This window comes from Falco punctatus (genome assembly GCF_963210335.1).
Source record: "Falco punctatus genome assembly, chromosome: 8".
Classification (NCBI taxonomy): domain Eukaryota; kingdom Metazoa; phylum Chordata; class Aves; order Falconiformes; family Falconidae; genus Falco; species Falco punctatus.
The window spans coordinates 45,987,389-46,010,154 of record NC_137588.1 but is presented as its reverse complement, the minus strand read 5'-3'; the positions used below and the strand labels follow the sequence as shown (position 1 = coordinate 46,010,154).

Below are 22,766 nucleotides of genomic sequence, written 5' to 3'. Positions count from 1 at the left end.
TTCCGTGGAAGGAGCAAGAAAATAATTATTTTCTTTAGCAGCCACCACTCCACCTACCCAAAAATGGCAGATAAAATCCCATTTCATAACATATAAGCATATAAAAGAAGAAAAAGGAAGGGCAAGAAAAAAAGCCTGAGAACAGACGACAAATCAGGCAACATTAACCCCTAGGAAACTGCCCACTACTGGCACGAGCAATGATTTATTCAAACCTGGATACAAAATAGGCCTGCAATAGCGCCCTGCTGTCTGTTATTATCCCAGGATTATGATAATTAAGCAATATGTATTACCTGATACCAGTAAGAAAAATAAAACCACATTTATGACACTGTATCCCCTGGATTTTACACAGTAGTTACTAATGCATTTCTGTTACCTGGTGAACATAATATTCAAGATCATAAAGTGCCGCTACTTTTTCATTCAGTGTGGAGGCAGAGCTGTTGAATTTGCTGATTAATTTAACCATAATTTCATAATCCGTTTCCATCTTCACATTCAGCTTTTCAAACTCCTCCTTCAGCTGCTCTATGGGCCGGAACTTCTTCCTCACCTCTTCCTCGTGGGCCTTGAAAGAAGGAGGAGGAAACCAGACATGAAGGCAGGTGACCCAGACAGCCAAGAAAGACACAGAAAGACACCCTCGCCCCAGATTTACACGGGGACCCTGGGTGTCTGTGCAAACGGGTGTAATGCTGTGCATCAGAGACGCAGGGACAGTTCTGAGTGGTCCTGGTGAGAAGCCCACGAACCCAGTTCTCTGTAAGATACCTGCCTTGGGTACCAGCAAGCACCTCCCAAGCCTGTACCCAGGGCTTTTTCTATGTCCTACACACCTTCCAAAACAATGCAAAGCCCAGAGGCAGGCAGCACTGCTGTTCTCTGTTCACCTGCAAGTGGATCTTCCAAAGACCTGACTGCAAACGGCCCTCAGCAGCCCCCCAGTCTCACAGCTGACCCTGCTTGCAGCCAGAGATGGGGCTGGAGTCCTCCGGGGGTCCCATCCAGCCTGAACTGCCCAGTGACCCCATGCCAGTGACATCAAGGAGATCTCGGATGCATACAAAGATGCTTCCATCATCCCGATCACTTAATGCATTTCAGGATGGCCTTCTCCCTCAGGGACACGTATGCGCTCTGTTGGGGACCCAAGCTGCCAGAAGTGAAGCGGGAGGACCAGCCATCAGATGGGGACAGCTGAAGCACCACAGGGCTTGGCCAGGAGATAGCTCGTCCTGCAGCACAGCTTGTCTCCCTCATACAAACAGCACCCCTAGGGCCGTGATGAACCAAGAGAGCTGCAGAAAGGTGAGCAGTGAGAAGGAAAAGGCTCTGCCAGAGATCTAAGAGAGCCCCAGAACCAGCAGGGAGCAATTCTCCAGCATCAGCACTGGTGGCATTGGGACAGGCAGGGACAGAGCCTGCCGTGGCAGAAGATGGAGGAAACAGAGTCCAGATTCAAGATGGGCTGCCCCAAGAGCAGGAGAAGACAAGAAAGCCCCTTTTGAAAGGGATTCTGTTACAAACATTACCGACATACGTTTTTATACAGAAGGAACCCCCAACTAGAGGGTCTGCACATGCAGCACTCCCCCCTGCAAGCACCGCCCTGCTCCTCCACGTGTGAACACAAGCCCAGGGCTGAAGCCGTCAGAGAAAAAAATAATTGAGCAATGGAAATGAAAGCTCTGACAATCTAATGGCAGCCGTACAATTGGTGCTAATGACTACTGGCCTAATTACTATAGGTACTACATGGTAACACAGGATGCCATCCGCACCCCAACCACACAGAACTGCTTTTGCAGGAGCGTAGATGGGAGTGCGCTTGGTGTAACTCAGTTTAGTTTGACACAGTTACTTCAAGGATGAATTTGCTCCCTGCCGGAGTGATTTTAAATGGAGTACTTTAGGTCCATTAGACGTAGCTGTTCTTAGCCCAGTTCCTGGGACAATACTTATTCTAACAGTTCTTTTTTGAAATACGGCTTATTTCAGATAATAGAGTATCACTAATTTTTGCATTTAAATGACATTCCTTCAAGAAATCTTGCTCTCAGTAATACTGGCTGCTACGTAAATAATCTTACAGAAAAAGAAATAACACCCTTGTGCCAGATATGAAAAAGAAAAAAAAAAAAAAGACTTTCTATGACTCCAAGTCTTTAAAGCCTTGATTCCTACCCCAGTTTTCCTTCAACTGAGACAACATCAAGGCAGCAGAAGCTAGGGGTTAAGAAGATACTGATGAGTGGAAGTGGGAAAAAGGGCTGCCATCCACCTGAGGAGTTGTGTGTCATCCCACCAGTGTCACAGCAGTGGCAGGGGACCAGCTCCAGCCCTGGAGAGGGCTCAGAGTAGCACTTCAGTTTTGTTTTGCTTTGGGTCATGCATTACTTGTAACTAAACAGGAAACCTAGAGATTATATAAGGAAACTTCAACCTGTGCTTCATCACATCCATTTGGGTTTCACTACACAGGGCACAAGATGGAAACCTAAACCAAGGGGGACAGTGAACAGCAATTCCTTTACCAACACCGTCACGCTGTGATCTAGTCTGCTCGGGGGCCTGCAGGCACCTCTGCGAACCAAGTGGCAGCTGAATAAATAAATACATCTTAACAGCAGATAAAAATACATCCAAACAACAAAAAGGAAATCAACCCACAGGTCCACACAAGTGTGTGCAAGTAGCATCTCTGCATTATTAATTCAGGTCTAATCACACCGGTATCAGAGAATGTAGGGGAGCAGCATCACACTGGAGAGCCTACTGACCATACCTGCTTTGGGTTCCCAGGAGAGATCTCATGGCTTCGCTTTAGTGTTGGCACACCAAGGACAGCAGTAAGAAATTGGGGTCTGCATGGCTCATGAGGACGGTTGTGTGGACACTGTGCCTGGTTTGCTACCTGAGATCTCACTCGAGTAAAGACCAGAAAGCAGCAGCATCTGATGGCTGATCTGGGGCCAAACTGCTGATCCCAGCCCACTGTCCCTCAACAGCCCACGGGATAATCGTTACCAAAAAAACCCAGAACTGAGAATATATGTAAGTACTTAAAAGCAGCTTGCAATACAAGGCCTTTAAGTTTGAAATTATTAACATGGACCTGAACAGAAGTCTTCCCTTCTCACAGAAAAACAGGATTAGCACAAAAAGGGGTGAGATTTGCCCAGGGAACCACATCACTAACAGGCTCGCAGAGGTATTGTAGGTCCATATTCACCAAAAGGTTAGTCTGCACAGTATTTTCCCAAGCAACTACTTTAACCATCACATTTCTGAGATGCATAACATAGGGTATTCACATCCATGTACTGTACACTTCTTTGGAAACAAGGAACTCCCCTTACCTTCCTTTCTGCCTTCTCACTTTCCTTCAGTTTAGCCAATGCCTTCTTCAGCTCCTGGGATGTGAATGAATTTGAGTCAACATCCACCCTGCCCAGCAACAAAACAAAACATGTTAGAAGCAAACAATTGTATCTCTAATATTTTCACTGTGATACACTAGCAACGGATAATGTCAGGAGGAAAGGACCTAAGAGCACTATGTTTCCATGCACTTCACTTAAAACACACAAAACCCCTCCATGCTCAAGAAGGTATTAGTCCAAGTGCTACGTATTGTGCATGGTTTGCAGACACTTCACCCTGACAGTCAAAAAAGGTTCCGTAATCTGCACACTGACCCAAAATCTCAAGTAATAACACAATAAAAACAGCTGATTAATTTATACCTCTGAATTTCACATTGCAATACAGAAAAGCAGGAAGTGTTTCAGAGGAAAAATGAAAAAGTGCCACTGTGCCACTAAATCATTGCTAAGGACTTGCAAGCTTTAACATGGAGATTTACAGCTGAAGTTCTGATGATCGTCACACACAAAGTTAGGGCAAGGGTAAACGCAAGCAGAAATTGCATGGAAGTGCTAAAAAAAAAAACATGTTGTGCTGCTCTTTACACCTATCTCATTGGTTCAGAGAGTGTTTATCTGGGCCACACACACTCTTGCACAGAAAAAAGGAAAGCCAACTGTTGAGGCATCGTGAAGCTAAAGAGCCTCTCCATGCGCTGAACAGGAGTAACTGGGGGAGCGAGGGAAGCAGTGATAAATCCCACACACTTTAGGAAAAGAAAGTTTCCCATAGTAACTAAACCTGTCTTTGTTAGGAGGGTGCCAAGGGGAAAGTCAGCACCAGTGAAACTTTTAAAACAACTTTTGAAATGCGGGTGTAGGGAAGGCTGTCTGATCCAAGGAGAACGCCAGCAGTAACTGATGTGTAAATGAATGCTGCGAGCCCGCTGACTGTACCAAGCTAAAAACACTGTATCTGGATCAGGTCAACACAATCAAAGCCCCTCACAACTGCTCTGATGGTTTCAGCTTAGAAAGTAGTTTCAGGCTGATTGCTGCAGATGTTTCAAAGGACTGCTGTCATTCAAAGGCGGCACATTGCAAATTTAGTTTCGGTGTCACGGTATGAGAAGCCATGAAGGTGTCTGAATGTGCACTCAGGGCACTGCTACCGCCATCCCAAAGGGATCACAAAGCACAGGTTCTCAGCACTGCTGAACTCTTAAACCAGCAATTAAGTCTCAGGAAGAACCAGCAAGGAAGTGAACCGGGGAACCCAGCCTCAATAAAAGACATGAACCCCGCAGCCCACCCACCTGATGCTTTGCACCACCGTACCTTTTTCTTCTTCTCTCTTCTCTCGTGTCACGTTTTCCATTTTCACTATCTGGGAGCTTGGCTTCTCTGTCTCCCGTCTGCAGATTCAATCGTACGTGTGACCCTGCAGGAACGGCTTGACCTGCAAACCAAGGTCGGGTTATTCCAGAGCATGTGCATTAGCCCAGCTCTGCACAGAGGCAGGAGCTGACAGCACATGCTCCTGCCTACGCCAGGGAGAGAACAGCCTTGTCCCACACGGGAACAGCAGCCGGCCAGCCCTTCTGCCCTCCATCAGCAGCCCTGTTCTGGGGCTGTTCTAATCTCGCAGAAATGCCACCCCGACTCACCGCCCGCCTCTCCGTGCCGCGGCGCAGGAGGGACCCCGAGCCCAGCGCAGCACCGGCTCCCTCCTCCCTGCCGGGGCCACCTGGGGAGCGGTAAAACCCACATCAGGAGCGGATTTGGGGGCTGTTCGGGAAAAGGGGAATCGGATGCTGATGGGGGTAGACATCATAAAATACAGCTGCCCAAGTGAAATCGAAGCGTACAGACAGGTACGCCGAATATGAAGCACACCAAGGCGAGGCTGTGTCGGTTTGGAAATACTCTGTTAAAAAGAATATATGACCACTACTATCTGCCAACAAAAAATACACAGAATACATTAAGGTTTGGTTTTAAATGCAGAAAAGATGGGAAATTCAGAGTGTTTTTTCTTGGTCATAATTCACCACAAACACATCACGATGGGCAGCCACAGCACCGGGATGGAGAGGCGGCAATATCTGGCTGCAGTTTCTCGATGTCACTCCCCCTTCTTTTAATGCAGGAAATCTGCCTGCTTAGGAGAGCAAGGCTGCAGCTGCAGGAATGCAGAGATCTCAGCTGCACACAGACAGACAGACCTCGCTGCTCAGGCTACACTATTGATGAGTCTCCCTATTCAGCCTTTCCTTTATCTGCTTCCTTTTACCTACAAGGATGCCTCAGATAAAACAGCACACCACGCAGGAGACAGGTAGCATCTCCCACCAAAGGGAAGTGAAGACAAGGATAATTATTTTGTACAATAAATACACGTACTCAAAGACAAAATGCTCTAGTCTAGGGAACAACCAGATTGATCCCTCCCTCTTCAAGACCAAAGAGGCATTTCACTGATCAAAGGACCTGGTGCTTCCTACATAAGACCGGGATGTTTGTCATAATTCAGACAAAAACATTTCAAAGCCTAAAGCCATCCAGCAGGTATAAGCCATCCAGCAGGTATAAGTGCATTTAGAAAGATCAGGAAAATCCATTTAGGAGGATTTCACATTAAAACAGGGTGCATTTCTGATAGCTCCTCTTTCTCTCCACCATCTCCTGTCCCTAGGGAGTTGCATTGGTTGGATATATGAGGGGACAGATGTGATTATCTTCCCCCACCTTAAACTATGCAAGGACAGGCTAGACACGCCACCCCCGCACGTGGCACACTCTCCTCCGACGGCCCCAGACCTCCTCCTGCTCCTTTACTTGTGAATCGCAGCAGCTTTAATCTGTGCGTCTATCTAGAGGAGCATCTTCCCACTCTGAAAAGGTGGGCTTTGCAGGAACTCGCTGTGATAGCTGAGCTGTCCCCATCACAGCGATGCAGGCAATGCAGCTGGGACACGCCGGTCAAAAAGGAGCTTGCAGGATGTCTGCAAAAAGGACCACGCTGCACCACCTCTCCCAATTTCAGGAGACACTGAGGCAGGGGTCAGAAAAAAGCAATAATTATCAAACGGCACTGTGTGCTGAACACAGAGATGCACGAGGATGTCCTCCTCCTCCACCAGCACGAACACCGCTCAGGGGCAAAGGTGAGGGGCGAGCGGGGTCCTTGCCCTCCCAAAGTCAGCGCCTTTCCTCACCGGGTCACAGGCACCAGGGCAGCCCAGGTTACAGCCACAGCACTCACTGAAGCGACTCCTGAGTTGTCAGACACAGCCAGAAATAAATGTCCCCGTTAGAAGAGTACAGTATATTCCGACTGTCATGCTCTCGGTTCATCTGGCCACGTTAGTTCACTCGGTTGCCAGCAGAGAGGAACAAGGCTGATGGGCTTTGCTTGAAAGAAGCATCAAAAGGGAAAGTACGGGAGCAGCCTGCAGAAGGGCTGAGCGGCTCCCGTGTGATCAGCCCTCCCAGTTACTATTTTCAGCAAGCAGTAAACAAACGAAAACATGAACCCCACCATGCACGAGCTCACAAACCCAGCGCAACCGAATTCAGGAGGTTGCCATCAGAGAAGACACAAACCTCTCCTGGTTTCTGTTTCTTCGCGCTTTGCTAAACGAGATGTGACTGAGACCATCCAACCCCAGAGCGAAGTCCAAGCCTCGATGTATTTAAGCGCCTTTTGTTGCTACAGGGATTTCTTCTTGCTATTGCGCACAGCAGCACAGGTTCATGCCGCAGCAGGACAAACATACTGCTTTGTTAAATAAATCAAGACACACAGCTCTCTCTTCGGCAAAAAGATTGGCGTAGTCACTTAAAAATATTCCAGACGTTTGAGACAGGATGAGGTCTTCAGTCTTGTTTAGCTTGGGGTATTTTGAAGTATTATTCATAAAGAGTGTTTGAGGGTGGGTTGACTTGAATAATGTGATTAAAATTGCCGATTCAAATGAGCAAGCTGGAAATCCTGAATTTTAATCATGTTTCACTATGTAGCTTCTAGACACTTCCCTTAAAAACAGCTGATTCTTTTTGATTCCTATAATTTGATACTATTCAACAACTGGGAGCACACACCGGAGCGATACATATGTAAGCAATTACACAGCTTCACGTGCTGTTTAATACAGAATCATACTCTTAATAGCCTTTTTCCTAGAATAATTGGTTTTTCACTTACTGTTTGTATTAAGTTGCATTTGGGAAAAGAAACAATTTAAAAATATAAAAACAAGTTTATATTTAAGCAATTTTTGACTTTTTTTCTCTTTGATACATTAAAACAAAAACAAAAAAAAAGATTATGTCTATCCAAGCAGGTATGCATTGCATGTCTGTGCTAGTGAATGAAGCTGAATGGTCTCACTTTCCAGAGATCTCCAAATCCTACAGGTACTAGATCTCATCCTGTCCTACTCCCTTGCTCCCTATAAAGGGAAAGAAGAGTTTCCATTCTTATTAATTCCCCACCCCCAAATCAACTACTAGTAGAAATAGCTGTGAAAACCCCTCCGTGAACCCGCAGAAAAGGCTATAGCTGTCGGAGGAGGAAGCAGCAAACTCCTTCCCCCACAACTGCTTTATATTATTTACTACTTAAAAAATATCCCATACGTGGGGTTTTTTAAACCACAACTAAAATTATTTGAATACACGTTACTGCATCAGCTTGGGTTGACGGATCCAAGGGAAAGCCAGGAGGTTTAAGCAGACCACCCAGTGTCCCTGTCAGGGATGCGCCACCCGCCTGCCCTCAGTCCCTCAGCCCTCCGCCTCGCAGCCAGAACGATAGCATCCACCAGGTGAAATACTCCCAGGGGATAAAAAAACCCTTGCCGCCACACAAATGACAAGGTATTTATTGGAAATAAATGTCAAAGCAAAACGACAGCATTTATTCTCCGAGCAGGAGACACTGATCCTGTGGCAAGGCGCTGCTGGGACGGTGTTACTGCCGTTCTGGATTAATCCCTTTATCAGCCGCGGAAGCGCCAGGCCAGGCTTTGCTCTCCCACGGGAGCTGGACCACGACCGCTTGGACTCCCACTGCTCCCCGGACAGACCGGCACTGTGCCTGGGCGCTCCACCGCTCCAGCAGCCGCAGCCTGAAAACTCCTGGACTTTTGGAGGTCCTGCGAGTGCATTAGCATTCATCTTATTTGGATGTCTTCTGCCTGTCCTGAAAGTTGCTTAAAGTGATGCCAAGGGAGAATTTAATTTATAGCCCTATTCTTTTAATCTTGGTCAGCCAGATTTTTTCAGACATCCGTTTATTTCTTCTTATAATATATTAGATGGAGTTACAGCACTGGAGTTGGCTTCAAGGCAGCAAGTCACTTGCAGGGGTTCTGCTGACATTTATAAACTGATGCTATTTCTCTCTTGTGTTTTATGTTATCAGCTAAACCTGTCGACTTAAATTATTGCCTTGTAACCAAATCACAGTTATCTGTTATTCTGTTATGTGTATGTTTCTGAAGCTCTATACCTATATCAAGCTTCGCAGAGGTTGAAAACAAGATGATAAATAAATAAACAAATGGAAAACAGAACACACTTCTACCACACTCACAACTAAGGCAAGAATCAGGTGCATTAATATACAGGATAGCTAAAAGCAGAAGGCTGCAGTGCTGAATATACATGATGTAGCAATACCCGAGTAACCTCATCTCTCTTTTTCTAGGCCAACCCAATGACCAACTGTCCTTCCTCACAAAATGAGCAAGGTCTCATTCTGCCCTGTTCCTTCCCAGTACATATCCCCTTTAGTGCTGGCCACAAGCGGTTTTGCATTTCTGTGCGGGGACAAGGCTGAGCCCCAAGTCATTACACAGCAACAGGCAGGCACTCAAAATAAACAGGTAAGTTTAACATCATACATAGACATACAAATCCCATATTGAGATGGTGCAGTAACTCACTGTGCTCCTGGCAGCAGCTTCTCCATCCCTTACCCACCCCTTGGACTCTTGAGCCGCCACCCATTGACCTGCTCAGCAAGAGAAGCCCACAAGGGACATGAGGCTCTCCCCATCCAGAAACACCTTCTGGCACCCTTTTTCCCCCTACGGCAGAGAAATGTCCCCCTGGGAAGGCATCTGCAAGCAGAAAAAAGGGCGATCCTGCTCACCAGACAGATCCCCTGGTTTCTCCCCAAGTGAGTATCCTTATTTGCCATTGCAAAAAAAAAAAACCCAAACCAACCAACACCAACCCCCCCCAAACTCCAAACAAATCTATTAAAAACATGAAAACAAGCCACAGTTGTGAGTCAGTAACTGGCTCTGCAGTTCTCAGAAATCACCTCGCTATCAGAGCAAGCATCAGGTAACATATACCTTTCTTTACTCTTTGTTTCTTTTGTCACAGGGGAGTGAGGGGACAGGGACTTTCTTTCTAACACAGGCAACAAAAGAATCTGTGAATCAATACGTGAATGTTCCCAGCAAAACAAACCAGCAGTGCTGCAATATTAAAAATAATAAGGCTGTATAAGACTGACAGAGCATCCACAAAAAGTTATCTGATGGCACCATACCTACTCCTTTAATAAAATAATGATTAAAAGAACCCAAAAAACCAAAACAATACATGGAGACAAATCCCAGGAAGCAGTGGAGCTCCGCTCTGGCGCATCACAGGCACCACGAGCCACCAGTGCCACAGGTGGCTCAATGGGAGAGGCTGGGGCAACACATGCTGGGGACGCACAGGGGGACCCAGCTGCGCTGGCACTTGCTCATGGTGCCGCCCTGCCGCGCGTGGGCCTGGGGAGAGACGGGGGTGTCACGGAGCACGGTGCTCCAGCTGCACAAAGATGCTGCCTGTTTCTCAGGCTGAACGCTGGGCTCTGAGGAGCAGCGAGGAGCCAGCCCTGGTCTGAAGGGGCTCGGTGCGTGCTCTGACCCCCAAAGTCACTGCTCAGCACTGTTGAGCAAGGAAGCAGCAAAGCCTGGCTGCTTTTTTTGGGTTTGGTTGTGTTTTTTTTAAGGGTGAGTCATATGGCTCCTTGGATTGCTTGTTATTTCAAAACAGAACATTTTTACATACAAAAGGAAGGGAAGATGTGTAGAAGACACAGGTCAGGAAGAGCCGGGTTACTGATGGAGGCGGGAGCCCAGAGCCCAAATTTCATTTTGCCACTTCCCTGCTCACCCATCTACAGCCCCTTGCGTTAGTTCACTTTCTGGCACTCACCACTCCTCCCAATTAAGTGCCATCAGAAAAGGTCATTAATATGCTACATACCACCTCTTCCAGATAGCCAGCGGCGAGGTTTAACAGCATCAGGCCTGGAAGCTTCTCCCAGCAGCCACCCCAGCATTGACCAGCATTTCTCCTGTACCCCGCCAGCGGCAGGGGGGCTCAGGCACCTGCACCCCCATGTCAGGCAGACACTCCTACGATGTGAATCGCTTTACAAAGCCACTTCACGTGATCTCTTTCTTCCATTAGTTCTGTACTTCTCCCGGGAAACCACAGGTGCCTGCTGAGCACAGCTCATCCCGGGAGAAGCACCACCCTGGTCACTGCCCCCGGCTTCTCGGGTCCACACCGTCAGTGGCAGCAGGGGCTCTAATTACCTACTGTAATTACTTATAGAGAAAACCCTTTTATAATCACTCTAGTCTGCCATGTTCCTCAAGCACATGCCGGTCGCATCCACAGGGGATGGGAAGCCAGACAAACCCCTGCCATGACCCCCACGGCCCTTCGCACCATGCAACCACTCCCGGGGCGGAGGGGCTGCCTCTGCCTGCTAATGAGAAGTCCTGGCAGCCTCAGGCTGGTTTTATCACCGTTATTTTGTCTTATCATTGCACCCCAATACAAACAAAGATCCTGCTGTTCAAAGGGCTGACAAGGATAAAGAGACGTCCTTCCCTTCCTGGGATTACAAAGGAAAGGATGAGAGAGGAGTTTTGTCCTTACGGCGGCGTGAGAAACAGCTCAGGCGGCTGCTTTCTCCTGCCTCCCGGAGCAGGCAGACAAACACTGAGCAGGAGTGGCCCAGTCCCCAAGCCACAGACACAGCTCTCGGCCCCAGCTCGCACCAGTGTCTTCCAGAGACTCCTAAATGTGATAAATTCTTGAGAGACTGAACAAACAGTTAAAAAAATCTTCAACAAAATCAAGGATGCTTCATGTAAGACAATTCAGTTGGTTAGTTTATCTAACAAATCTTTTATATAATACACCAAGCTATGCTAATAAATATCCTGCAATCCAATCTGTCAAAATGATGTCTAAATACATCTCCAATTCCAATTTTGTTCCATGCTGCAGCAGAGCAGGGATAGGAGCCACCTGAAATGCTTTCAAGCTCGCCAAGTACGAATCTGTTCCCCGTTCCACACCCAGCGCTGCTGCTGGCAGCAAAGCCATCCCTGGGAAAACCCCAAAAACACTGCACTGAGACATCCCAACACAAAGTGCCACCATCCCTGCTCCTGCCCAGGCTCCCCATGTGTCTCAAAGAAGCAGCACTGCTTTCTGCTGGGCTTGAACCCTACCAAACAGGGTACAGAGAAAGGGCCATTTCTATTCCAGTTTCTTATTAAGTAAGAAAGAAGCTACTTACTGGTGCTCGCTGGGTTACTGTTTTCCTATGGCCAGTGCCACAGAGACCGTTGTGTGGACTCGGGGTGCCAAGGGCTCCTCACAACCAGAATTACAGGGAGACACGGGCCTGCAGCCAACCTCGGGAGAACTTTCTTTCTTGCATCCTATTTCTCAATGCCAACTGCTTGCTGGCTGCAGCAATAACCATGCCTTTAAACACCATCCATCAGGCCTACAGCTCAAACATTTGTTTATCTGAAAAGGGTTTTAGAGCCTCTTTTGTCCTAGTGCTCAGAGGTCTTCTCTGTAATTTGTTTCCCTCGGCAGATATAATAAAAACATTTTTTAAATGATGCCAGAATCAAATCCCTCTTTCCACAATCTGATCTGCAGCTAGCAGAGAACAAAGGCTTGCAAGGATGAGGCTTTCCGGTAAGTAATGTTTGGGTAGGCATGTGACAGCATCCGTTACATTTGGACACTCAGCTGGACAACCACTTACGACTGCCAATTTAAACTGATCCAGTGCTCTCCCATGGCACCGGTATTTATGTTCTCTCAATTGATCAGCAAGCGCCAGGGGCCATGAGCCCAGCCATCCAAACCAGCGCACCCCGTGAGCAGCGGGCTCCGGCTCCCGACGCCTCCTGCCAGACCCCCGCTGCCTGCATTCGGCTTCGCCGCTGGCTCTGGCAGCGGGGGCGGAAGGGGAGGGAGAGGCAGGGAAACCCAGCGGTGCCAGGGACCGACCCTGGCTGACACTGCCAGAGCAGGACCATTTAACTCACGCCCACCATCGCTGGCAGCCAAAAAGATTGTTCTGCCCACGTAGCGTCGCCTCGTGCAGGGGCATGCACAGAGCTGAGCTAGCTGTGCCTGAAATCCCACCCAGCCTCGACCCTCCCGCAGCGGGACAACCGCCGAGGACGAGGCAGCCGGCTGGCACGGGCAGGGCAGGCACGGACCTCCCGCGAGGTGTCTGCCGCTTTCCGGGATGCTCCGAGACAGTATGCCGTGGGAGCGAGGGCGGATGCTAGCGAGGTGCCTGGGGAGGAAGGCTCTTGGGGAAGGAGCGGCGGGAGGGCTCGGGAGAGGACATATGGTGCCTCTCTGATGGGAGTCGCTGCTGTAGCATCTGCTGATATAGCTTCTGCTGCTGCCAACACAGAAAAGCTTCATATGGCAAAGAGCTCCTCGCAACAAGTGCTTCTGCCCTTCCACCCCCCTCTCTGCAAAGGCTTCTCACTCATTTGCACTGCAACAGTGGAGAATACACCAGGAAAAAAAAATAGCACGGAAGGAAGAGGAAGGGTTGCCCTTTCGTAAAATTGGCAAAAACACAACGTTTTCACTTCCTAAGCAAATCCTCATCTCCAGCTTCAAGCTACCCATTTCTTACGCATTACCACACACCCTTGGTTAGAGCACGATGTGTGCACTTAGTGATCCAATACAAAGCATGCAATTTATTTTCTTTTCTGATACTGGGCTCGAGCCTGTGAACTGTAGTAGTTTAGAGAGTTTAATCCCACGAAGGTCTGGACAGCAGCAGAAATGCAAAGATCAAAGGTGTCCAGCCACACTGATTATTTCAGCTACCAAATGGCATGCCAGGCTGCAGGGACACTGCAGCGCCCTTTGTCTCACCATGCCACCAAGTCGACATCCAAGAGAAACGTTAATTACAAAAGCCAGTTTTAATCCTTCTCCAACTCACTAAAGTATTTAACCCCAATCCTATGCTACCTCATAATGTCACTGCAACCTATTCAATAACTACCGTCCCAAAGGTGTATTTGTTATACTAGAAAGGCCATCTCGGAAGCTGAAAGCTTATCTACGTTCAGAGAAGATCAAGGCAGAACTCTGGCAGCAAAGGACAAGCCGGATGACCAGGAGAACTGAGAACCTGACAGAAGAAACTGAGGATGATATTTATCCTGCCAAATTTTAAGGCACCTGATACCTTTCTGAGACAGGTACCATTCACTTCTTTACTATGACAGAAATTAGCACCTCCAGAGCATCACCAAGCACAGCTGCCTTCCACATCTGTTGCTCTCAGAGAGCCTCTCCCTCTCTGCAGTGACTGTTGAGGTGGTCACGACAGATGAAAATCAGGGCAGAGAAAACCACCCCAAAAAACCCAGCAATGCAGAGGCATGGGAAGGACGCAGCTGCTCTCTAGGGAGGAACAATCCACCAGGACCAGCGCCAGTGTGAGAACCAGGAGGTCTAAGCTGGCCATGCTTAATCCATGGTTGGAAACAAGAAGCTGATGACTAAGACTGTCCAACAGGAGTAAAAAGGGGCAAAAAAAGGACACAATTTTCAAGGGGAAGCCTGGGAAGCTCAGGAAGGGGTCTTCAGGACCAGGTCTCAGTTCCTGTCTTCAGATTCCGTGTTTATAACTCAATCAAGGCTGAAACTGAAAAGATAAGACACAACAGAGGAAAACCAAACTCCTTTCTCCCAGCTCCAGCTATCACCGGGAGTGTTTCAGGACACGCTGCGCTGCTGGCAAGGCGTGCAGCTTATTGACTCTGACTGCATCACTACTCGACGCGTGTCTGCTGGCTTATCTCTCACTTTCACACCAGCGGCCACAGTAACATCCTGGCACCACCGTTTCCCGAGCCCACAGCATCCCCCAGAGCCAAGGGAGCCCAGGTCCACCGACGGTTGGACAACACTTTCCTGGTTCAGCGCTGGAAGGTGCCCGATCTGAACCGCCTGGCTGCAAGACCAGCAGAACGTATTGGAGAAACCCGTCTGCCAGCTACGCTGCCAAGCTATAGTGAGAACGAATTTGAATAATAAAAGCTGGAATAAGAAGATGCCTTGGAGAGAGCACTGGTATAGTGCTTTCCGAAGCTTCAATTTAAAGCCTTGTTTCTAAAGCTAATGCAGTCGTAAGGGACATTAGCCTCATTTTTGTCAAGAGAACTTGTCAACACAGCAGTATTTAAGATAAGACACTAAGGACTCGTTTCATTTCGGAGACAGATCACCAGGAAAGAAAGTAGTTGTGCCACACTTGCTTCACAGGAAAATAAATTTACATTCTCCCTGGGCCTAATCACGGGATGCTGTTTTATAACACCGCCCATGCGAGCAGCCTGATGTTTTATCAGCGTGCACACTGCAGCAGAGATGGGATCCAAATCCACCGTGGGGCTAGTGCGGGACCCCGCAGGGAGGTGCCTGAGGCAGGCCACCGCTGGCGACAGGCACCCAGGGACACGGAGCCTGCCATCTCCCGTCCACACACAACAGGCAAAACATCTGGCCCAGCTCCTGAAGGGTCAGGTCCTCCTACCGATAGTGCTCACCAGCTGAGCCACGACCAGTGGACTGTGATTTGAGGGCTAAGGGGAGAAAACCGGTGGTAGAAACAGAGAATTGGCTTTGCCGTCTCAGCAGTACGAGCAGGAGATTGAAATGGAACGGGGCTGGCCTGGGTGTTAGAGATGCACCACGGGCGAGTCAGCAGAAGGGGAAGAAAAGAAGCTATACCCTGCATCATTAGAACGAAAAAAAAAAAAAACCAAACCAAAAAAAACTACAAAACCTATATTTGCATGATCCCCCTTCCATCACACCTTGCTTTAAGAAATCAAAACGTTCCCAGGAGCCTGGGTGCGTAACACTGGCACAGCTTCACACCTGCCCACGTGCCAGACCCAGAGCTGTGTTTGCAACAAGTCCAACATAACAAGTCTGGTGCCCGGGCATAAAGGCTACCCCGAGACTTGCAGCTTCCTCAGCAAAAAGCTGAAAATGCCCTTTTATTTGCAGTTGTCACTCAGAAGTAACAGCAGTATAACCTTGTCCCCAGCTTTGGAACAGAACCAGCTTGCAGAGGAAGCACAACCCTGGGCTGCAGGCTCGAGGGCAGGAGGGTGGCTCAGCTCTGCTACGGATTCTGCACTTGCAGAAGAACTAAATCATTACAACGGCCAGAAACGTCCCTCGGGAAGGAAATCCTCTCAAAGATAAATCAATAACTCAGTGTAATTTTAGCATGCAGCCAGAAGAATTTACATTGCCAGGAAGGCTGAGAGCTCTGCCACAGAGACAGAGCCACAGCATCATCAAACGGCCCTGCAGCGGACCCCTACCCAAGAGCTCAGGCTCTAGGTATTCACGGCAAAGGCAGGAGCCCAGGCTGTGCCATGCCGGGACCTCTACGGACCCAAAACGAAACGGCAGCAGCAGGAACATGGTAGGAAAAAACTCCCTTGAGACAAACCTACCTGTCCCCGGCTGTCCCAGCTGCCCTCCTCTGCAGCGGAGTGGCGGTTCTCCGCAGGCACGGCAGCACTGCAAATGCTCCCAGACCTTGCAGGGCAAGAGGTGTGTGAGTACAGAGCGCGAGCCAGAACGAGCACAGGAGTACGGGGGAGCACCACAGCCTTCACCCCCTGCCCAGATTTACAGGGGTTCCACCAGCCAAACCACCCCCAAAAAAGGCAACACAGATATGCGGCAGCACTCAGTGATTAACGAGACTGCAATTTACGTAATTATATTAATGCAAAGTACACTTGGACCGATAAGTTCAAGGAAACTAATGACACTTTACAGCACAGTTCAACACTGAGCAGTAACTCTAGCAAAAAGAAAAAAGAAGTCCCCTAATTATTCAGTAGTTGTTCTCCTCCCAGATTCTCAGGGTCAGCCTGGAGGAGAAGGTGGCCTGAATTATATTTTCGTTTCCAGAACATCAACAGAATTGCTAACTAAGTTCCAGCAGCAAGGTCGAAGCCTGCCCACAGTGATGCACGCCATCCCCCTCCTGGCTGCCGGCTCCAGCACATAGAGGCACCGCTGCACCCCAGATCTCAGGCTGCCCGTGTCCTCTGCAAACGTGTTCAAAACACCCGCACTCTCGTGCTGCTCCTCCAGAGACACAGGACCAGTGCCTCTGCCATCTTTTTGCTCTGGTGCCCAGCATGGATGGATAAAGTACAACTAATTCTTTAGAAGCTAAAATTGGCCTTCACGAAGCACGGTGTGTTTTACGTGTCAAGGAGTTGACCCTCACTGAAGATAAGCTTGACGAGCAAAGACCCCAACCCCCCTGCAGCAATTCACTGTACACCCGGCCACCTACACGGTGCATATTGTTGCAACCAAAGCACCCAGCAGACGTGGAGCAAAGGGCTTGGAAGGAGCCTGCCTGCAGGCGGGTATTCAACAGCAATGCCCATACCTGCCTGGAGAGCTCTGCAGCGGGACTGCTCATCACCCTGCTTCACAGAGCTCGAGGCACATGCAAACCCTCCCTACGCAGGCAGCTGCTGTTGCTGCTCTTTCTCCTTTGTGCTTTTAGGACCTGCCACATGCACACAGGCGTGCGGTCCCCTGTCCCACCGCACGCGCCCTTCCCCTGCCGCAGCCCGCCTGCAGTAACTGATGCATTTTGGAGCCTCTGTGCTGGTCACAGCCATGTCATTCCTCACACCCTCCTCCAAGCCCAATGAGCTCTCAAACAGATGTGCCCATGCTCCACCAACGCTGATGGGCTCCAAGAGCCTGTAGCTGCAAATCCAGCTTTACAGCGGCTACAGATGTGCTCTATGTTTCCATATTATTTCATCGAGACTTGGACTTCGTGCTTCTGAAATGCCAAGATCTGCTAGCAGAGCTGATCCAGGGGGTGAAGCCACAGCTCGTGCCAGTGCTGCTCCAAAGATGAAGATGCTTTATGACCACCCCAAACAAAACCAGGACAAACCTGTTACGTTCCTACAATGCTGAACACGAAGATGCCCAAGAAGTCAGGGCAGAAAAACTCTGCCACGACGACACAAAAGAGGAGACCCCACAAGCCCACCACCATGCCTGATACAAAACCAAAATTAAAACCAAACTCAGATGAATGGTCACAAGTTTAGTGTCTCAAGATTGCACCCATGGGCCACGAGCCAGCAAAGCTCTTCTGGTAGCTTCCACACTCAGAAGCAGCATCCTTCAAGAGGGAACATGCAAAAAGCCAGCTCAGTGATGATGGGTAAGACACACAGAAAGTAATCCATCACATGCCTCTCTGTGTGCACCCAAATGTCCTGCAACACAATTAGAAATCAATAGCAAGACACAGAAACCCTCAACCATACAGCGAAATGTAAAGAATGCTTGTAATATTGATTTTAAAAGTGCTTCAGAGAAGACAGCTGTGAAGGAGTCTGAGAAAGCAAAGCAAAATGCCTGAATTAAAGCCTTTTTTCCTCAAAAAGACATTAATAATGGATTTTCAATGCAAGAAGAAAAACTGAAACCCACACCAGATTCTCCTGGTAATAACAGCTTTCTGCAAAGCCCAACTATTAATGTAGCAGGGACGTCCATCAATCAAGCACAGAGAAAGTACTTTGAGAGCTAAAAAAGGAGCAAGCAAACATCTGCTTTTGGCAACTTAAATTTTGCCCTTAAGCACATGGAATGTAATAAATTATCAGAAGGTTGGGCTTGAACTCATTTTCTTCCATCCTGGAGAGCTAAAGGCTGAGGACAGGGGTAAAGATACACAAACACACCACCGCTGTGATTTATGCTTGACAAAAATGGAAGAAACAAGGACAGTTTCATTTGTAGACTGAGGAACTCTCGAAAAACACCAGTGTCATTCTCAACACCAACAAGGCAGCGAGCTCCCAACTGCAAATGCGTGGCAACACCTGCAGCGAGGTGACAAGTGAAGCAGCCTGCAGCTTTAGCAACCACCTTTCTACCGGTACGGGAGTTCTTGTGAACCCTTCTGTACTTTCAGCCAGCCTTAGCCTGTCCAAGGGTGTTCACACACTGCAGCGGTGCCAGGGTGGGGGGACAAGATGTGCAAACTTGCTCCGAGAGTCGCATCCCTCCTCCCTACAGCTCTTTGCGTTGCCGCACGCTGCCCATGGGCGGCTGCGGTGCTTGAGGCAGGGCACCGGTGCCTGCGTTTCACAGTGCTCTCGGCAAGCAGCACTTCACATTTTGGGTCCGTCCATGCAGACGAGCACTGACGTGGGTGTTAGCAGCAAACCTGAGAAAAACTGGATTTACACCAAAAAACCCAGCCGCCAAAGAAAGTAATTGGGGTGTCTTTATGCCTCCAGTATTTCCTCTCTTTTAAAACACAGTAGGTCAAAACAAGTGCTGGAGATAATGAACAGAATTTACTGATTCAACCAGAAGAAGCTGCAGGCATCACTGCAACTAAGTCTTAATAAATTCTGAAGAGTGACACTATAAAATGACATTATGGTAGTCTGTATTTATTGCCTCCCCATGCTTTCTGTATCCAAGGTGCCACATTACGCTTAATAACAGTTTTTCTCCCCAGCTGCCAGTGTTGCAAATCCTACCTGACGAGCTGCCGGTTGGGGTTAAGCCCCCCAAATACACACATCTTCACCGCTGCAGAGCTTTGCACGCACAAGGGTAAGCGATTAATTGATTAATTAATTGAACCAGCAGTGCCCAGGCAATGCACAGGGGGGTACAGGCTGCCTCCTCACCTCAGGGGTGCTGGCTCACAGGGCTCACTGCTTTGTCCCAGCTCCACCAGCAGAAGTGATGCAGACAAGGAGCAGCCATTGGTGCAAGGCACCGTTGCGCACCGCCAGGTTTCCGAGCAGAAGCATGCTGAGGACAGGCAAACTTCGCTGCCATGCCTGGAGCACTGCCAGGCAGCACGGTGGCCTGCGCTGGCTGGGCAGCCCCACCAGCAAGGTCCTGCCCGGGCTCACAGCAAGCTCTGTGCAAGGCATCAGGAGGTCCACACGTAAAACCATGGTGGACCAGAGCTCCTCTGCTTCCTCATGCCAGAACGGAAGGAAACCTCCCTGTTCAGGGTTCCCAGCTCCGCTACCACTGCAACATGCGCTTCGGTGACTCCATATCTGGCCTTTAGACCATGCATACAATCCTTCTCCAGTGTGGTCTTCATCAAGTGTCCTGGTTTACCTGTCTGTGCAGTATTCCTAAGCCTGCAAGAAAATCCCCTTTGCACTCAGGCTGCACACTTGGGCTGTGGATGGATACTTGACAAATATGAAGATGCTATTGTCCCACTCCTACCTGCATTATCTACGCTACAAAGGACAAAAAAGAAATCATGTGAACCATCTCTCATTTTCAGGAGGAAAAAAAAAGTCAACAAAACCCACACATACACAAATCAGCTTATCAAGTATAAGAGAGAGCAAACAGTTAAAATTGCCAGTGTAGGCGGCCTGACCTAATGCGAGAACATTTGTTGGAGTGGATGAAGGAGAGCATATACACTTGCTCCTCATAAAGCAGTCACATTAACACCTCTGACCGACACAGACTGACTTGGAAGAGCTTCGTCTCTTCCTCCTCTCTTGCTTGCCAGCAAGAGCGGGCTCTCCCAACAGGCAGCCGGGTGAGGTACAAGCTCTCCTCTGTCTGCAGCCTCACTCTGCTCCTCCTTCAGGACATGTCCTTCCCACTTCAGGATGTAATCCACAGGTTTCGAGAGCACCTGAAAAGATCAGTTGGTGGAAAGATGGTAAAATAGGGGTCACAGGAAAAGCCCCCTGGTTTATCTTCCAGCAAAGGCTCTGGTCCCACGGGGTGCCTTCACTCCAGCCTCTGGCTCCTGGTTCCAGTTCGGCTGGCCCCAGCAGCTGGTCTCAGATGTTACTTTCTGCTGCCTCCTTTCAGAGAAGTCTCCAACAACTCTTGCCATGTTTGCTCATTTCAGATTTCAGCTGGTGTTAGCAAGGGGGAACAGTCAGCATCACCGCCACCACGGTCTGCAGCTCTCTGTGAAGCCCACCGTCAGATCTTCCATTTTAAAAAAGGCACTGCCACACAGGTTGGCTGAGGTTGGAAGACACCTCTGGAGACCATCCCGTCCAAGCCCTGCTCAAGCAGGGTCATCTCCAGCAGGTTGCCCAGGACTGTGTCCAGCTGGGTTTTGAGCATCTCCTAGGATGGAGACTGCACAACTGCTCTGGTGGAGCTGACCTGCCCCACCGTTCAATCACCCAACGGTAAACCGGATTTTTCTGTGTTTGAACAATCTCTTCCATTTCAATTTTCCCTGTCAAGACCCCTCTGCAGGGCAGCAGACGCCACGGACGCAGCACCCACTCCTCCCAGCTTTACATCATATAGTCTGTAAATACCTTCCCAGTACCTGTACAAGCCTTCACAACTTGCCACCTCCTTCCAGCTGTAGCTAATTGTGATACAGACAGGTCTAATCATTTTTGCATATTATATCAGCTGCAGAACAGAGAGATAACTGTAATTTGCAGCAACCTGGTTAACAGGTTATATGATAGTATAATTAATAGAACAGTTGGGTTTTGTTTCAAGTAAGAAAAGCAGCAGATTACATCAAAATGTAAATGCATCTTAAAATACAGTCTCAGTGATAAATTCAAGGTGTTTTCTAAAAACACCACCAGACAGAAACAGAAACGTTTCGCTTGGGCTGAGCGACAAATCCTAAAAATAAGACCTGGTCTAGGGTTAAAATGTAAATTGTTGATTTGATCTATTTATTCACACCCTGCAGTGATGGGAGAGACATGCAGCTTAGTGTTTCTCCTTTCACTTTGCAGGATCATAGGCACATTCCTGTTCTCGCCATTGCCACTTGCAAGGTCTTTGCAACCCTGGGAGATCTCCAGCAGAAGAACAGAAGAAATACCAAGTGACAGACTGCATACATTAATTTAGTATTCAGATAACATCCTGTTGCAAGTGAATGACCCAAGCAGAACTTCCTGCAGTCTTAAGGAGCAGGCAGAAAATCAGGAGAGAGGAAAAAGAATCTCTGAAGAAAGGTCTTTTGAATCAGAAATGTTATCCTTAATTAGAATTTCCAACACCACCACACTTACTCCTTCCAAAATGTAAACACATAATAAAAAATTAAACTTGAATATAGTGTTGAGCTCTTGCAATAAATGGGAATTAGTTCTACAAAACATAAAGACAGACCCAAGGAGATTACATTTCTTTCTCAAGCTTATCCTGGAAAAAAAACAACATACATGTATCTCTGTTTAACTCAGAAAGTTCCTGGAGATGCTAAAGGAAGTTGTTTCAATAAAGTGGAGACATTTGTTTCAGTGTGCATTCAAGAACAAATCCAAAACAAGCTTCTAGACCTCAAGAAACATCAAACAGCTTTTTAAAGTCCCAAATTCATTGCAGATTCAAAAATGAACAGAGGGCAGAGGTCAGAGAAAACACGTCACTAAATCAGGATAGCACGGTGGATATTCAGAGGTTTCCTCCAGAGAGCAAGGTGCTTTTAAGACAGAATGGGGGAGGCACAGCACAAGGCTCTGAAAAGGGTTTGTGGAAAAAGATCTGTTGCTGGTGTGAGCCTATATGGAAATATATGGAAAAATTAAAATAAATAAGCAAGCAGCAGCCCCACCTGAGTAAGAACACTAATTTGCAGGCATGGACTGTGAAGGACCAGGATGAAATATTCCTCGCAGGAGCCATTTGACTGTGTGCTGACTGCCTGGAAAAAAAATAAATCTGGCTTTGTGCTCACCCACCTAAAATCAATTTTGTAGAAATTTTAGTAAGCGGGGTCTCAGCCCACAGGGGAGACTGCAGGAAGGAATGGCCAGAGCAAGACCATGGGGGAAAAATACTTTCTTCCTAATTATGAAAAAGGTAACACTGTGAAACTGTGTTCTAGTGATGTACGTGATCTAGACTGAACACCAATGAATCCTTTTCTAGGTTTAGCTCCTAGAGCCAGGTGGTTTTGTAAAAACTGTCAAACACACCCCAGGGACCAAACCCCAAGGTGCCGGA

At 48.3% G+C, this 22,766-nt stretch overlaps 1 protein-coding gene across 9 annotated transcripts in view; it reads right to left on the bottom strand.

The window, feature by feature from the left end:
- Positions 1–22,766, bottom strand: part of SIL1 (SIL1 nucleotide exchange factor) — a 97,081-nt gene that overhangs the window by 39,826 nt on the left and 34,489 nt on the right. For all 9 annotated transcript variants that reach the window (XM_080398315.1, XM_080398319.1, XM_080398313.1 and 6 more), the window contains 3 exons: positions 4,710–4,830; positions 3,366–3,453; positions 383–574 (listed from right to left, as the gene is read on the bottom strand). In XM_080398315.1, the coding sequence (XP_080254441.1) occupies positions 383–574; positions 3,366–3,453; positions 4,710–4,830 (401 nt within the window). The remainder of the gene's footprint in view (positions 1–382; positions 575–3,365; positions 3,454–4,709; positions 4,831–22,766) is intronic.